This window comes from Argentina silus, assembly GCF_951799395.1.
Source record: "Argentina silus genome assembly, chromosome: 5".
NCBI classification, from domain to species: domain Eukaryota; kingdom Metazoa; phylum Chordata; class Actinopteri; order Argentiniformes; family Argentinidae; genus Argentina; species Argentina silus.
The window spans coordinates 3,297,651-3,315,016 of NC_139659.1; the positions used below are offsets into that span (position 1 = coordinate 3,297,651).

General features: G+C 45.6%; 2 protein-coding genes across 5 annotated transcripts; one reads left to right on the top strand and one right to left on the bottom strand.

Moving 5' to 3' along the window:
- Nucleotides 1-590: 590 nt before the first annotated feature.
- On the bottom strand, nucleotides 591-7,744 carry LOC310804285 (vasculin-like). 4 transcript variants are annotated; one of them, XM_083669448.1, is made up of 11 exons: nucleotides 7,423-7,744; nucleotides 6,440-7,128; nucleotides 4,740-4,859; nucleotides 4,357-4,483; nucleotides 4,006-4,214; nucleotides 3,691-3,757; nucleotides 3,056-3,228; nucleotides 2,625-2,783; nucleotides 2,111-2,298; nucleotides 1,601-1,703; nucleotides 591-1,217 (listed from the first exon to the last, which is right to left on the bottom strand). In XM_083669448.1, exons 3-11 carry the CDS (start codon nucleotides 4,800-4,802, stop codon nucleotides 1,044-1,046), a joined length of 1,263 nt encoding a protein of 420 aa, XP_083525574.1. In that variant the 5' UTR covers nucleotides 4,803-4,859; nucleotides 6,440-7,128; nucleotides 7,423-7,744; the 3' UTR covers nucleotides 591-1,043. The 4 variants fall into 4 exon arrangements, with proteins under 4 accessions (XP_083525574.1, XP_083525571.1, XP_083525573.1 ...); XM_083669445.1 differs by having other exon boundaries at nucleotides 6,405-7,128; XM_083669447.1 differs by having other exon boundaries at nucleotides 4,740-4,921; nucleotides 6,405-7,128.
- A 2,072-nt stretch (nucleotides 7,745-9,816) lies between these two features.
- Nucleotides 9,817-17,343, top strand: LOC310805282 (mesoderm induction early response protein 3-like). Its single transcript, XM_083670879.1, has 11 exons — nucleotides 9,817-9,837; nucleotides 10,027-10,172; nucleotides 10,378-10,512; nucleotides 10,843-10,963; nucleotides 11,290-11,363; nucleotides 11,515-11,587; nucleotides 12,314-12,462; nucleotides 12,557-12,733; nucleotides 12,940-13,067; nucleotides 13,875-14,074; nucleotides 14,419-17,343. Exons 2-11 carry the CDS (start codon nucleotides 10,074-10,076, stop codon nucleotides 14,961-14,963), a joined length of 1,701 nt encoding a protein of 566 aa, XP_083527005.1. The 5' UTR covers nucleotides 9,817-9,837; nucleotides 10,027-10,073; the 3' UTR covers nucleotides 14,964-17,343.
- The last annotated feature ends 23 nt before the right edge of the window (nucleotides 17,344-17,366 follow it).

The window sequence follows — 17,366 nt, forward strand, 5'->3', positions numbered from 1 at the left end:
CCAAATTACTGTTAGCAAAAAACTTGCTGGTATCCATTGAATGCGACCATCATTTATCTTGTATCAATTTTGTATCTGTTTGTCATGTATTCTTATAACCCTTTGTGACCAGCGAGAGCCAACCATTGATTGATTATTCATTTTCTTTAATAAATGTTATAATTTTACCTGTGTGTATGTTTCTCTGGTGATACAAACAAACACAAAAGCTTGAAACCTGTAGACTTCAAATAATTTGTTAGTCCAGATTATTAGACCTTCAAAAATATATTGTATTGTGTTATTGGTATATTGTATTGTGTTGGTTGCTAACCCTAACCCAGTCAGATCTTCCTAGAAGATCCTAGTTTCCCACAAATAGTGGGTGGTGCCCCCAATATACTAACCTGTATGGGGAATACTGGTCAGTCGGAATATTTTGATCTTGCAATAGACAATTTTACACGTCTATTATATTTGTATAAACTGAAATATTTTTCTAGAAGTGTTGCTGGGCACAAGGACCAGAGAGAGACACACTGTGAATTGCAATCATTTTATTCAATAGCCTCCAGAACGGACCTTTTTTTTTTTTCACATTCATCATACGGTACGTATTATCAATCTTTTCAGTGTAGGAACAAACATGGAGTCCAACATTGAAATCCCCCTCCCCTCTCTCCCCCTCCCCTCCCGTCCTGCCCCAACATAAGGGGTCTCTTTCCACAACGATTAAACAGAGTTCTTTCTTTCTCAAGTCCATTCTGAACATCTGTCCATGTCTTGAAGGTTTGTGTGAGTAGGGGAGAGGGGGGTGTTGTGAAATGGTGGGAGGGCATCTCTGGGGTATTGCCCACTCTGTTTGGGGGGGGGGGGTGGGGAGTCTCTTCCCTCAGGTGAGAGGTTGTGGGGGTCAGGGGTCAGGGGTGAGAGTGTGGTAGTGTTGAGAGATGAGGGATGCATTAGACTTCGATATCCGAAGTGTGTCGCTGCTTTCCCCAGGCGAGAGGTGGCGGGGGGTTAAGGGTCAAGGGTTAGCGGGGGGGGGGGGGTCACAGGCTGCGTTAGGCCTCGTCATCCGAGGTGTCGCTGCTGCTGCTGCTGGTCTCCGTCTCCTCCTCGGTGACGTCGGGGGCGGGGGTCATCCTGACGTTGCTGGTCTTCCACATGGCCGGGGCGTCGCCACTGGGGGAGCCGTTCTTTAACAGGCCGTTCCTCCTCAGACCATTCTTCTGCAGCTAGCGACGGAGAGAAACAAGATGGGTTACTGACACGATTAGGGACTGATTTCACGGGCCAAAGGGATGAAAACGCATTGTGCAGCTCCACCGGGAGAGAAAGACAGACAAAGACAAAGTCAGGTTTTTGTATCTACTTCAAGGAGGACGGATATCCTTTCACATGCTTTTGTTCTTTCTTCCTATAGTCAGAAACTAAAAGTGGGAGACAGCTGAGGTGAAAGACAGAATGGAAGGTGGATTTGGGAGCATAAGAGAGGGGGGAGAGAGGGAGAGTGAGAGGGAGAGAGGGAGTGGGGGGGGGAGTGGGGGGGGTTCCTTGAGTTATATCAGTGTATTGTTTCCATACTGTACATGCTCCCAAGGTGGAACACACGACATACCTGTTCACTGATGGCCTGGAACTCCCTCATCTCGTCCTCCGTCAGGGGAGCACACGTCTCATCGTTCTCACTCTCCTCCTGCCACCCCATCTCCTTCAGCAACCTGAGGGAGGGAGGGGGAGAGAGAGAGGGAGAGAGAGAGAGAGGGAGAGGGAGAGGGAGAGAGAGAAGCAAACATTAGCATTCACACATCCTCAGTGTCTGACGAAAGCGCATGTGAACTTGTGTGTATGAGAGTGTGGGTACCAGTGTTCAGGTGTGTGTACCTGTCTTCAGGTGTGTGTATGAGAGTGTGGGTACCAGTGTTCAGGTGTGTGTACCTGTCTTCAGGTGTGTATGAGAATGTGTGTACCTGTGTTCTGGTGTGTGTACCTGTCTTCAGGTGTGTGTATGAGAGTGTGTGTACGAGACTGTGGTTACGTGCGTCCAGGTGTGTGTATGACAGTGTGTGTGTGTACCAGTGTTCAGGTGTGTGTACCTGTGTTCAGGTGTGTATGAGAATGTGTGTACCTGTGCTCTGCCTCCAGAGAGCTGGACAGCACCTCCTGCTGGGGGAAGGTGGAGGAGCGCAGCACGTGCTGCCTCATGCTCAGGGTGCTGGTGTTGCCGTTCTCCTGAGACGCGCTGCGTTCGTACCGGTTGCGGTTCTCGTCCCCGCTACCTACGTTGTTGTTCTGCAGATGGAAACCATCATCGTCCTGAGGGGAGAGAAGAAGTGGGGAAAGATCAAACAGGCGTCATCGCAGAGACGCAACGCTTTAAGCCCCTTGGTAGCACTTTGCTGCTTTTCCACTCAAACTGATTTCAGTTGCATTCATTCTTTTACATTTGGGTTCATCTCTTGGGGGAGAGGTTGAACTGGGATCTCTCTGGCTGACTCACACACACTCATTCGCATGTCTCTCTCGAGACACAGATTTGATCTCGATGAGACTAACCTGGATAAATAACGGTTTAAGAAATTCCCTCACACTGTAATGTACATCTCGCTCTCGCCCCACACACACACGCACACACTGATCACCTTGCAGTGGTGATGGAGATGGAGGTCCTCTCCCACCATGTCCTGTTTGAGGGCTTTGAGGAAGTGGCTCTTCCTGTCCGAGCGCATGCGTGTGAGACGCATCATCAGACGGGGCTGGCTGCCCTGGTCCACTGGGGACAACGAGCTGGAGCGACTGGCCTGGGGGACGCAGGCGGGAAACAGACAGGCAGTCAGTCAAACAAACAGGCAGGCAAGCAGTCAAACAAACAGGCAGGCAGTCAGTCAGACAGACATATCAAATCATTAATTCCCCTAAAAGATAATAATCCTAAGGACCCAAATAAGAAACGTTTTGACAGAGCAGAAATATAGCAGACAGCTCGAACTTGTCTGTACCAGATTATTGTCAAACAAAAGGATAGGAGACGAGGACAAGAATCAATCTGGGAGTGTCAGAGACGGCGTCTCACCTTGACTGGAAGACTGACCGATTTGGGAATGGGGCCCTTGAAGAGGGAGGGGCCAGTGCCATTGCGGAGGGGGGCTTGTTGCTGAGGAGGGGCTGACGATGACGGCTCCTCCCTCGGGATGCGTTTGATCACCATCATTTTGGAGCCTCTGGTTTGGGGGTTGGGAGGGTGTTCTACAACGATAGCCAAATCAAAAAGACGTTGTTTTTTTTGTCAGTTATCATTTGAAAAGGCAGTTTGTAAGTTGCCCTGTTTGTAAATCTAGAGAGCATAAGCTCTCGTCGTATGCCGCTATGTGTCCATCAGGTATTCATGTCTGCTATAATCAGCGCGTCTTTCTTGTCTGCCTTTTATGTGTTCCATGTTTGCTTGAACTGCCCAAGGACTACAGTTGAAAATCAGCCAACCGGCAAAAACTGGCACATTTACAGTCATGTTTATTAATGTCCCTGTACAACTAAACTTAATAAAGTAAAGAAGAAAAAAAAAGTAAAGGAATTATCATTGGATGAGTTTGTCCAAAAAGGTAAACTACAGTATATATGAGAAGACTGGGCTGGAATGGAACACAGTTGAAATGGAACACAGTTGAAATGGAACACAGTTGAACTCCTAAATCCAGACTCGTAGCTCACCCCACACTCCTGCAGCAACAGCTGTGTTACGGTTGACCTCTTGTTCTGCATCTGGGTTGAGTGAGGGCTGCAGAACAAGAAACACACACACAATACATACATAAGGCATCTTAATACAAGCATACGACACAGCACACTTGGAAAGACTCTTACAACTTTGTGGACTACGGGGGGGGGGGGCAGTTTCCCCAGACACAACTTAAAGCCTAATGAGCATGGGGGGGGGGGGGGGGGGGAATGGGAATTATCATTAAGAGTTTGAAAAACAAACAAGGAGGAACAAAAAAATCAACCGCTGTCCAGTGAACCACTCACAAAGTCCTCAGCTCCAAACTGCTTGCGTCGGTCCCCGTTGTCATGGTGACCGTGCTGGCCCTCCTGCGGGCCTTTGATCTTGGAGCGCGGCGGGGGGGCGGCGCCGCCGCCGCCGCCGTGTTGGAGCGCGGTGGGCCGCGACGCCGCGCTGGAACCCTCGCTGCCGTTCCTCACCTTCCACCCGTTCCTCTCGCTCCTGGAGTAACCTCCTGCCACACAGAACACACAGGGAGACACAGACAAATGGATGGATGGATGGATGGATGGATGGACTCTTGATTCACTCATTCAAACAGCTGATTTCCAGTTGAGGCATGGTGCGGGTTGAGAGAGACCCCCCCGGGGGCGTACCTCCAGAGCGTCCGTTGACGGCCTCCGAGCCGTCTGAGGAGTTGTGGCGGCGGCGACTCACATTGCCGTGGTTGTCAAGGTGATGTTCAGCGGGCGACTCGTAATGCTTGTCATGACTCTGAGAGGGCTGAGGGACGGAAACAGGGAGGGACAGGCTCTCAGACAGGCACACGCACATCCTGTTGATCGTATGTGTGTGTGTGTGTGTGTGTGTGTGTGTGTGTGTGACCGGGAAATGGCACATGATAAGAGATCTTGTGTCTTGATGAGAGGGCAGGCAATATTTATTGTGCGTATACATCGACAAGATATACATAAACAAAAGGAACAAACAATACATTTGTTATACATGGACACACACACACACACACACACACACACACCTTGGCTGGTGAGGGTGCAGTAGGGAAATTAAGCCAGGCTGGAGTGAAGTCATGCTGCGCCATTTAGGTTTGCGTCTCCAGTAAGGCGGGCAAGACATCAACACCTCATCTCTCCAGCCCCTGAAAGAAAGGTGAGAGAGGGGGGGGGGGGAACAGACATCAACACCTCATCTCTCCAGCCCCTGAAAGAAAGGTGAGAGGGGGGGGAGAAACAGAGAGGAGGTGTGAGAGAGAGAGAGAGAGAGAGACACAGAGAGAGGAAAAGGTGGAGAGACACACACACAGAGAGAGGGGTCTAAGCACCATAATACTGTGTTCGTAGACATCAACTGTCAATAGCACGGGTCTGAAATGAGTTTTCTTCCAAGACGTGACGAGTGACCACTGATTCAAAGCGACACAGGGAGGATCTTTCCTGCTACAGATTAGGCCTCTTAACTTTTCTATCAAGTGTGGTTCAACAGGTAAAAACGTGTGTGTGTGTATATATATATATATATTCTTCCATAAGAAACGGTAGCATCCCTTTGCGTGACGTGAAGCAGAGTTCAGCAGGAGTTGAGCTGATGCAACAGGGGGCAATCAGCATCAGAGGGCTTGGCTGAGAGGCTGTGAGTAGGCATCTCAGGAGGTTAACACACACACACACACACACACAGGCACTGTGTCCCAATTATTCTCCAGTGTACACTTGTCCACTCTCCTACACAGATTTAAAAGCGCAGGATTACTGTAAGAATGGGCAGTTACACCAATCCTATGCTTTATAATCTGCGTACGGGGGTGGACAAGTGTACACTTCAGGGAAAGGAATGGAGAACATGAACACAGGGAGGCTGGTGTACGGGCTGTGTGAGGGCACACAGTCACCGACGGGGATATGGGGGAAAAAAACAATGACAAATGCTGAAATGGAGGCAAAGCCTACGCAAGAATGACAGGAACACAATAACAACTTGGTTGTGAAAATAACCCAGGCTTAGCTTACTCCTATGGGCACAGCGTCTCTCGTCGACTGCACAAGATAGCCTACGTTGTTATGGAACACAACGCTTTGTTCAAATATGACAAACGCCTTTCTACTATCTCACTGGTACAGACTGAGAAGAGTGTTGTACATCGGGAAACATAATCCTCATGTGGAGACAAAAGCAAGGACCACAGTGTGTGTGTGTGTGTGTGTGTGAGAGAGAGATTGATGAATATTCATCAAAAAAAAAAAATGAGGCATGTTTTATCCCTGCAGAGCCCAAAAACATGAAAACACTGGGACGTCAGCAGTTGCTTTTGATAGGAAAAAGCCAGACAGCGTTCGAGCTATTCTTAACACAGCAGTCTAGTCAGATACCAAGAGGTCACAAACAACCATCACAATCCGCCGGTAACCACCCGGCACTCAAGTCTACCTCCCCACACACCCACACACACCTGAAGTAGTGTGAGCACTGCAGGATTGTACCCTTTACCTAATTAACCTTGCAAGCCAAACTCAGCAGCGGGGTGTGAGAGGCACATATGAATCTATAGGCTGTCTTTCTCTATATGACTAGGTGTGATATACAGTGGGTGAACAAAACTATTCATTGATTGCCTGATGAGAACAATGACCTGACATTAAAGTATCTTTGTATAACATGACAGCAATAAATACTAACTCATACCAACCAGCTATGGAGGACTGAGCAGAGGCGTCTGCTAACCTGCAGAGTAATCCCAAAGTTCTCCTGCAGATGGTTTCCTTGATCAAGTTGATATGATATCCAGTTTATCTGCTCCCCAAACGTGTCTTGCAGATAGGGTCTTTAGCAAAAGATGTTGCCCGAGAGATATTAACAATCAACTTTCCATTGTTGTTGTTTAATTCCAGTTCCCAGAATATGATGATGACTCCTTCAGAGAGGATGAGAAAAATCTGACGGCCCACTGCTCTGATGCTACAAATGAGACATCGGGGTGGTTCTATGAACTCTCTTTGGAAGGCTTTAGAGTGATTTGTTTGAGGGTGTGTGGAAGTTGTAGTTCACATCTGAATAGGCAGTCTGGACACCACTAGTTCATATTCTATAGAATCCGATCACATGTTGCCAATAATGAAGCTTGAGCCAACAGTGACTGTCAACAACCGTCTTTCACATGTGTGTCCATGACATGTTGCCCTTTTCTGAAATGAATGGAAGACCTATGAGGTGGAACAGAAGACTATAGCAGGTCAATGCATGACGTATTTCCAGGTAGCATCCCCGAGTCTCAGATAAAACGTATAATGACACAGTCCTGTAATTCCACACAACCAGTCCACATGTTCAGATTCTTGTCATCCTAGTTGTCTCAGACGTGTCAATACTTTCAAGCCGCGGATACCTCGTTCAGATGAGTGGAGATCGTTGACCTGGACCCCAAAATAAAAATCAGCAGGGTTAGATGAGTCCAAACAAAACATGGCAGGTATATAGCTGGCTAGCTAGGTTTTTAGATAATTGTTAGCTAGCTAGCTAACTTAGCTAGCGAGCAGTGAGCCTCACTCTCTCCTCTCGGCGCTACCACTCAAGTTAGCAGCAGCAGCTAAAAACAAACAATGCATTCAACTACACTTTCCTGACACATTCAGTAGCTAAATCACACAGAGAATATTGTGATTACCTTTCGAGGATTTTCTCTGCCCAAATCTCTTCAGATAACTTACCTAGCAAGCTAGCTAACAAGCCAAAAACATTGCAGACGGGTGACTTCTTTCTGGTAAACAACACATTCGTGCTAGCTGGCTAGCGTTAGCATGTTAGCTTTGACGAGTCTGCTTGGTCCGCTTTTGACAGCTGTCATTCGCTCTTAGTTCTTCCGATGTGATCCAAACACATTTACAGGTAGATTCGCTGATGTATATGTCTCAGCGTTTCCATGAAAATGATATCATGAAGTTAATAAAGTGGTAGTTTGCTCATTCCTCGTTGATTATTTCAAATTTTTGCCGCTTTTGCCCACCTCCTTCCAAAATGGCGCAGCCAGCGACCAGCAGTGCCTCACGAAGCGAGAATCCCGTTGGATCTGCAGGGGCTCGAGCGTCAGGTGTGCATGCCTTCATTCCAGCCCAGCGTCGAGGTGCACTCAGGAGTATGCTATTTGAGTCTGTCACCAACCCACATGGAAACAGTGGAGTAAATCCATATGCCATTTCTAATGCATGAAATAGTACTTGATTTCTATGGTCATCATGAGGCTAAGTGTTCCGAGAGTCAAAATGATATAAGGGCAGCATTACATTTCAGATTTGGAAGATATAATTTATTTACAATGGGGAATGCGTTATCGGTACGTAGGCTACGTTATAATTATTACATTTCTATTCCATAATATTACATAATCTATTTACATATGCACTGCCACTCGCTGCTCCACCGTTTATAGTTGAGGTATTGAACAACTTTGATTGTTTTGGTCTTTGTCTCATCCTCAGTCATGAAGATCGAGGTGGAGATTGGATACTTATTTTGCTGCTCGTTGATGTGTGAATGAACAGCTTGGACGATGTCAGATGGGATCCTTCTTTCACACAAAGGTCTTTATTATGGTTGTCGAATGTGGTTTTAATTATCGATATTTTATCAACTAAATGTTTGAACAATAGAGAAAATGTACTTTAACACTGGATTTATATGAGCTATCTACTGTGCTCAGGTAATTGCTACATTCCATAGGAGCAGCATTCATTTCAAGATCATTTGTTTAGAAAATCTTCTATGTCAACTAAAACAAACAAAAAAAGTAATAAGTCCTGTATTCGGTTATGATTAGGCACAACGATTATTCTACTCTCATTGTATTTAGGAATGACATTGGTCATAAAGTATGTTTAATTTAAGTTTAAGTTTAAAGTAAGTTTGAAGTTACTGAAAATATCACTGGTAAATGTACAGTACTTGCATGAGGGGGGGATGCATCTTATCAGCATTCATTATAGACCCAGCTAAGAAATGCAACCTTCCAGCCCCAACACTGACTGTTGACAGTAACTGTATATGCCATGCATGTGGTATACTTATGGTGTCAAATTAACAAATGTGAATTTCGGACCAGTAGTTGTTGAAAACTGTCTTATTTTAACCGCGGTGTGTTTCGCAAGTGCTGTGGCGAATCACCGCGCAGGAAAAGAAATAGCGCTCTGTGATTGGCTGGAGGAGGCAATCCGGGTCCGAACGACCGTGGCTAATCTATTAGGTACCAATATGGCGGAGGTGAGTCGGGAAAATGGGGAAGAAGCATCGTATTCAAAATGTAGATTTGTTATCTTCACATGGCAGTAAATCAACTGTGTCACTATCGATTGTGTAGTTTAAGGCTTTACGCTGAGTTATGGGCCAGCAGTTTATTAAAGTGCTGATATTTGGCGTTTAAAATAGTGTTCAAAAATAGCGGCGTCCTCGGTTACGGGTTTAGGCCCCGGCGTTCGCTATCAACACTATTGAGCTGAGAGCTAGCTCGCTGTGGATGTTTCCTAAACCCTTTGCGATGCTAAATTTGTGGTTAGCCTTCCACAAATATCTGCTCACGATTCATGAATATTATCCTTATGTTTGATGGGGCATGTTGTCAATGTTCAGTATCGTTGCATACGTTTTTCACACTAGATTTAGCTTTCTGGAATGAATGATTATTATGGTTGTGGGTGTTTTTGGAGGGTTTCTCTCTGAAATAGCTTGTTAGCTAGCCCGCTATAGTTTCTGAGCGCGCAACACGAAAAACAGTCAATTTAACACTCCTTCAACATTGTGGATACTGCTGAACACTCGTAGGCAAAGATTTTAATTTGTTGGAATTATTGTGTCTATCGGTGACCACAAATGAACAGTTATTTTACTTAAATGTGGCGATTTTGCTTGTCAACATGAAATGCATCCCTCCAGCCCCCTGACCAGCCTGGTCTGTAGGTGATAGGCCTATTACTATTACATGCGTTAGGACAAGATGCTCTCAAATCATGGTCATGTGAAAAATGTCATAGATTTTCACCGGTTCATCATATGCGAGTTCAGATAACATTATTCTAAGCTGATGAATGTTATTTTCTTGTGTTTGCAGGCTTCCTTTGGAAGTACGAGCCCAGGTAAGTCTTTTCTTTATAAAAAATAAATAAATAAAAAGAAATGAATTGAATTTTAAAAATCTTTAAGGGGGTGATGCATTTTCTGAACCGACAGCAAACTATGTTTGAATGTGTCATTGCGACTTGGGGACTTTGACTTTGATTTGCTTATGACGTTGTAATAACCAGGTCTGCTGCGTTGTTTTTCAGTTGGCTCTTTATCCTCGGAAGATCATGACTTTGATCCAACAGCGGAGATGTTGGTTCATGATTATGACGATGAGCGGACACTGGAGGATGAGGAGATGCAGGACGGAGGGACGAGTGTCAGCGCTGAAATAGCTGATTTGGAGAAGGTGTGTTTTACGTGCAATATTTCATTGACGTACTGAAATTATTTGAGCTTTGAAAGTCGAAGAAAGTAAGTCGATGGGAAAAAGAAATTTGACACACTTGATCACATGTCACCCGAAAACCTATTACAGATGTATTCCATACGTTTTCACATGCATTGATTAAAAATAAAGCATCTTTCAATAACATTTGATGTTTGCATTGCAGGAGGGCAATATGCCTCTGGAGGAGCTGCTCGCCATGTACAGGTACGAGGCGTCGGTGTGCATGGCTGGAGGGTCCAGCACTGACAGCTCCTCTGTTGATCTGACCGACGGCCTACCTGACATGACATTAGATAAAGTAAGTAACGTCGGTCATCATTGATTACATTGAAGTACTGCTACTACAGTCCTCAAACAATGCGTATTCTGTTTCCACGCTTCAATGCATGTATCTGATATAATTCTACAGTGACGTATTTACCCTGTTCTTCTAGTTGTCCCGTTGTCACCAATGAAGAAGCTGTTATTCTTGTTGGCTTCAGAGAATGACCTTTATTTTGTTAGACATTGGTATAACAACTAACCCTAACCCAGTGTAGATGGATATTCGTAGGTTATATATTGTATCGACTGTCTGAAGATCAATCTTTGTATAACTAATAAAGTTCTGTTCTGTTATTTTCCTTAGGAGGAGATAGCGAAAGATCTGCTGTCAGGTGACGATGAGGAAACGCAGTCCTCGGCTGATGACCTCACACCCTCCGTCACGTCCCATGAAGCCAGCGACTTCTTTCCCAGAACGCTACGCTGTAAGTTTTACACTGGCGTAATGTTCTACACATTTTGTAATAGGAATATAATCTCTTACTCACTGCAATACAGTGACATATCAGTGACCCATCAGTCAGGGGAGGCTGGTGGAGGTAGAAATTGGAGGACGCGCTCATTGTAATGCATGGAGTGGAATGAGTGATATGAAACACGTTAACACAAGTATATGTCACAACTTGTAGTGCACTAGTCTCAGAGCTTGGAAGAAGTAGATTTAGTCCTAATAAAAAAAAAAACGTCATCTACAGTCCCTTTTACTTTTCTGTATTATCCCTCACCTCATTTTCTCTCTCCGCCTTTCCAGCCAACGCCATCTATGACGGAGACAAGGAATCCGAAGGGGAGGAAGACGGTGTGTGTCCTGACGACTCCAGAAAGGTGTGTGTTATGGTCTCATTGTGCACTGGCGTCTCCCAGCCTCCCAGCCGATGTGGGTTATGGCGTATCGAAAGACTTGTTCCTCCTCAGATTCAACCTAGAATTGCATTGGTGTGAAAGTGAACCCAACCTTTCTGTTCTGTTTGTGAAGGAGATCATGGTGGGGTCCCAGTACCAAGCTGAAATCCCTGACCTTGTCTGTAACTATGACGACGATGACAAAGGTGAGTGTGGGAGAGAGGACGTATGAAATAACTGTTATCTCCTCTACTTTAAAGAGATGCTACAGGATTTCTCAGCCACTAAAATGAGCAAAAATGTGTCCCTGGGACACTTTATTAGGAACACCTGTCACCTTCTCATGGTGGAGGTGGTGTAATAGTGTGGGGAATGTTTTCTTGGCACACTTTGGGCCCGTTAATACCAATCAATCATCGCTTGAATGCCACAGCCTATTTAAGTGTTGTTGCTGACCTTCATGGCCACAATTTACCCATCTTCTAATGGCTACTTCCAGCATGATAATGCACCATGTCACAAAGCAAAAGTCATCTCAAACTGGTTTCATGAACATGACAATGAGTTCAGTGTTCTTCATTGGCCTTCCCAGTCACCAGACCTGAATCCAATAGAACACCTTTGGGATGTGGTAGAACGGGAGATTCACAGCTTGAAAGTGCACCTGAAAAATCTGCAGGAATTGCGTGATGCAATCAAGTCATCAGGATCAGAATCTCAAAGGAATGTTTCCAACATCTTGTGGAATCAATTACCACGAAGAATTGAGGCTGTTTTGAGAGTAAAGGGAGTCTCTACCCAGTATTAGTATAGTATTCCTAATAAAGTGCCCAGTGAGTGTATATGGCCAAGAAATTACCTATTGGATGGAGAGGGACCTTGAAAGTGCTATGACATCATCCTCATCTTCTGTAAATATCTCCGCCCTCCAGTGTATGAGAATGAAGATCAGTTGCTATGGCGACCCGACGCCCTGCCAGACCAGCGGGTCAGAGACTTCCTGCGTGACACCACTGCCCCCGTGGCTGGTGGGAAGGTGGGCGCCGTGCCCCTGAGTGGCCTCGTTCAAGACAATGAACAGGTAAGATATTGCTCTCTCGCTCCTTTCTCTTTTTTTCTCTTGAGAGAAACTCGATAAACTTGATTTGAATGTTGTTGTTTTTCTCTCTGTCAAGGCCCTGTATGAGCTGGTGAAGTCTAACTACAACGTCCAGGATGCACTGGAGCGGTACCGCAGGAGTGGGAAGTTCTCCAAAGGTGAAATGCCCCCCTGGTCTGAGGAGGAATGCCGGAACTTTGAACACGCACTGCTCTTATATGAGAAGAACTTTCACCTCATACAGAAACACAAGGTAAAATACTTGGACAAGGCAAATCACTCACGCCTGTAGTAGCAGTAGTAACAGTAATTACTGTTATAATCGTGTAATTACCATTTTATCATTCATGTAATAACTCTGTAAATAACATGTTCTGCCAGTGACTTGTAGCTGATCGTAGATTACCTCACATCCTTTTGTGTAACCCATAACCGATACTCAATCTCTCCCTCTCTCAGGTTACAACCAGGACGGTGGCCGAGTGCGTGGCCTTCTACTACATGTGGAAGAAGTCAGAGCGATTTGACTTCTTTGTCCAACAGAACCGGTTTGGGAAGAAGAAGTACAGCAGTTATCCCGGTGTGACGTAAGTCGTGCTCCTACGTGTCGGATGTTCACCCTGATGATAACCTCCATCTGCAAAGTGTAACAAAGAGGGGTTTAGTATGCTTTAGACAACATACGATGCACCCAGAAAGAGGAGTTTTCTTTAAAAGATGTTTTATGTCAATTCTGGAGCTGCAAGTGTTGCTCTGTTAGGGATTGCCCTCCTTACGTGTCTGATGTGAAGTGGAACTGAAGTGGAAAAAAACTACTTTTCCTGTTAAACGGTCTGTGTCACCTCGGTAGTAGGTCAATTCCATCCCCCAAATTGACTAAAAAGTGTAAAAACGATAACTTTGGACAGAAACCCAGTATTTTCCTGATTCAGTTTTAGAGGACAGCGCGTGATTGGTGGTGACTTGTAATCCAGATACACCCTGACACATTTTTTAAGGTTAGGCTTTGGCTGGTACATCAAACCGCACCTCCAAGAAACAAATCTTGTTCTCAGTTGCATTCGCTTTTAAGAAGAAGAAGAAGAGGAGGAAAATGAAAGCCAAATCAGCCAGTTGGCCCCTCTTTAATCCAGATTTCATTCACTCTGCTCGTGTAACAAAGAGAGGTTAAATACGACAACATTCAATGCGCCCCAGAGAGACAAGTTTTCTTTGTAGCCTCTAAGATGTTCTGTCAACCCGGTAGCTGTATGTTCCCTCGTATAGTTGAATGTTAACTCTGTCACAGTGCCCCAGTGACAGCAGCTCGGTTCAGTAGCAGTGTTTTAATCCACGCGTGCTGCATGTCAGTCGTTGTATTCCTAAGTCTTACACGTGTGTGTTCCCTCCCACAGGGACCTGATGGACCGTCTGGTGGACGAGGCGGAGGGTCTGGTGGATGGCTCTGCCTCCATCTGCTCCAGCAGCAGCAGCAACGGTGGAGGAGGAGGCGGCGGTGGTGGAGGAGGCGGCGGTGGAGGAGGAGGGAGGATGGAGCCCACAGCAGAACAGCAGCTCAACCTACTGAACTCCATCACCGCGTCGGACCTCTCTGGTGAGTCACTGGGACTGCGGTTGGCTGTCACGGAGGTCTCTCTACCTTTCTCTCCTGGGGACCCACTTCATTTTCTTTTTCACTCTCTCCATCCCCTCGTCCCTTCTGCCTCCTCTACTCTTCTGTCATTATGTTCCCTCCATTTTCCTCTGTCTCTTTTTTTAGTTTTTTTTTTTTTTTGGGGGGGGGTATAAACAACAGCATGTATTACATGGAGGTTTGGCTGGTGTCGACCCCAGACTTTCCCCTCTGCTTGTGTCGACCCCAGACTTTCCCCTCTGCTTGTGTTGACCAGACCTGTGAGTCAGACTGTGACTCTGCTCTCTCTCTCTCTGTCCTCCCAGCGTTGACCAGCAGCGTGGCCTCGGTGTGTAACCCAGCAGACGTGGGCTGTCTGGACTCCTACAGCTTCCCCCCCTTAGAGAGCCTAAACCGGGGGTCCCTGAGCCACGACCAGCCCCTGGGGTACCCCCCCAACGGAGGGGGAGACCCCGACTGCATCAACATACTGGACGCAGGCTTCTACCACTCCCACGGCCACACTCACGGCCACGGCCACTCGCACTCTGACCTGGGTCAGCTGACGGCGGCCTGCACGGACGACTGTGAGCGCGAGAGGCCCCCCTCCAAACGCCTCAAGATGAGCCTGCCGGAGTCCTACGGCGAGTCGGGCGTCGGCAGCGTTGCCGTGGGTAACCTGGGGCTGGACTACGAGCCCCGGCAGCAGCACCGCCACATCACCAGCGCCACCATGGCGGTGTCGGTCACGGACTTTGGCGGCAACGGAGAGGCCAACAGCTACATGGGACCGCACACACACTCGCATGTGCACACACACACACACACACTACATCAGCACCAACAGCACACAGCGCTACAGTTGGAGTGACGTCATGGGTCACGTTGCTAGGCAACCACACTGTGCCATCTCTTTCTCCCTCCCTCCCTCCCTCCCTCCTTTAACTTTACCCACCATTGACTGTGTACATAGTTGTTCATGGGAAATTCTATTTCTTGCGTTCTATATATGTGTAAATGCATATATATATATATAAGGTTTTTTTTCTGTTTTGTTTTGTTTTTTACTATGACATCAGTGATGTCTTCTTGTACAGAACTTTAAAAAGAAATCTTGATTTATCAAGAGTTGAATATAGCCATTTATTTTTCAGTCCTGAACGTTGGGAAGTGACACACACACACACACACACAGACAGACACACACACACACACACACACACAAACTAGTCCTTCCTCGTGTTGACAGGTACACCCAATAGCCTGGCCCTGGATGTAGCATTTTGTACGAGGGTCACAGGTTTTTGTATATTTGGAACACATGCACTGCCGCATCATCAAGTGCAGAAGACTTTTGTACATTTGAGCCTCTCTGTATACTGTAAAAGGAGCACTTCAGATACTTTAATGGAAAAGAAATGTATATGTTCTGTTTTATTTGCTTGTTGTTGTTGTTGCTGTTGTTTAGGTACCAGAATTCCACTTGCCAGAAATATGAATCACTTGAAATTTGCTAATGGCATCAATACAGCGTGAATTTCTCCAATTGGCAACCAGTCCAACATTCATTTCAGACAAAAGGTATCTCTCCCTGTGAGTTGCCACACCATAATGAGATTTGTGCAAGATATGTCTGGAACTCAAGTCCTCAAGAAGACTGCGTAGTCATGTAGGTTGAATTTGAATCCCATCACATTTCACCAAGTGCAGTTTTCACATGGTAGATAATGCAGAATTTACATGAACACAAATGTGTGTGTGCTGCGTCAAACTGACAAACATTTAGCTGAGGCTGAATATGGACCATTATGAGTTGGGGAAGATGATCATTATGACTGACACTATATACTTCTTCATTCATATCCTTGGACTTATTTTATTTTTTATTTTGACCCCCAAGTCGAGAATGTTTTGTTTCTTATTTCCGTTGGATAAATGTTTTCCTGATGTTAGTTGGACGGCTAGATTGGGTGGGTATTTATTATAAAAACATTGGACAGCAGCATAGTCATCAACCTTAACTTTTGTTTTTCTTTCTTATACCTCCTGAAAAGGCTTTGCAAACAGGAATTGGCACATTTTAATGGTGATGTTTGAGATGCACTAGAATACAGTTTTTTTTTTGTTTGCCATGATTATTGCTATTTATATTAAGTTAAAACAATGTGCTTATATATCCTACATCCAGAGAGCTAGCCTTGTCATATGTAGTTAGTTGAGTTGTACCCCAGGATATAACAACTAATTATGCAAATCCTGGGGTTCTTAGATTGCTGATGTTGATGTCACTACTACTACGACTAGCTTACTACACTACTACTACTAGCCTTCTACTCTGCCCCCATCAGCACCTGAGTATCAGAACATTCGATTGGCCAGTGCTAACTTCATCTGAACATGATAACCCTCCATTGGCCAGTGATAACGTGATCTATCTATGCATTTGAACTGGAGAGTGTTGGTTTGAGGAATAGGTGGCTGACGTGGTGTGACAGCTAAGTGCTTTTGGTGTTTTTGGGCTTTTTTGATGCTTTTAAAGTGCATCGAGGGGGTTTAGTAGTAAAGAATTCTGAGTAACATGGTGATTTGTTGTGTTTAGCAGCATGTTTTTATTTGAGAATCTGGGTGCTAGTTGTGTAATGATGGCTAGATCAGGTGCAAGTGGAAACATGATCTATTTTCAGTTGACTTATAACCCCCCCCCCCCCCCAACCAAAGGTCTTTTACATTTTTTGAGGAAATGTAATGTTCCTTGGTCTTGATCACTATAATGGTCCTTGTCTGACCTGGTTGACGCCACTCAGTAAGTTGTCCTGCGTTGCTTCCCTCATACAAGGCAATAATGTGTAAATATGTACAGGTGTGATTGGTTAAGCTCTCTTCGTGGCGTTGGAACACTCACCTAGTCTTAAACATCAGCCACAGAAATGCCTTCTCCACCCCCACCCCCACCCCCACACGTCATTTTGTATTTTTGCTTTTGGAGTGTCACATTCATGGATAACTTTAATTTATTTTGTATTTATTTGTTTAAAAAGCGTTAAATACACTTTGCGCTGTACAGGTGCCCGAACTAGACTCAGGATGACCATACAGTGTGTGTGAGAAGTCCTTTGGAGGCTAGCTGGAGTATATGCAGCATTAAGATACCAGAGAGACTAGATGAAGTATTTGCATGTCTATAGAAAGTGTTTTTAAGGGAAGAGGATGTTATGGAGACTGGTAGTCAGGGGAGGCTGGTGGAGGTAGAAATCGGAGGACGGGCTCATTGTAA

What these genes read in the sequence shown, in the direction of transcription:
- LOC310804285 (XM_083669448.1), bottom strand. Translation starts at nt 4,802, where the DNA reads ATGGCGCAGCATGACTTCACTCCAGCCTGGCTTAATTTCCCTACTGCA. An exon ending in AGTTTGGAGCTGAGGACTTT is followed by an intron (nt 3,758 to 4,005) that starts GTGAGTGGTTCA and finishes CTTGTTCTGCAG; the next exon opens with CCCTCACTCAACCCAGATGC. An exon ending in TGTTGCTGCAGGAGTGTGGG is followed by an intron (nt 3,229 to 3,690) that starts GTGAGCTACGAG and finishes CTATCGTTGTAG; the next exon opens with AACACCCTCCCAACCCCCAA.
- LOC310805282 (XM_083670879.1), top strand. Translation starts at nt 10,074, where the DNA reads ATGTTGGTTCATGATTATGACGATGAGCGGACACTGGAGGATGAGGAG. An exon ending in TCGTTCAAGACAATGAACAG is followed by an intron (nt 12,463 to 12,556) that starts GTAAGATATTGC and finishes CTCTCTGTCAAG; the next exon opens with GCCCTGTATGAGCTGGTGAA. An exon ending in AGCAGTTATCCCGGTGTGAC is followed by an intron (nt 13,068 to 13,874) that starts GTAAGTCGTGCT and finishes TCCCTCCCACAG; the next exon opens with GGACCTGATGGACCGTCTGG.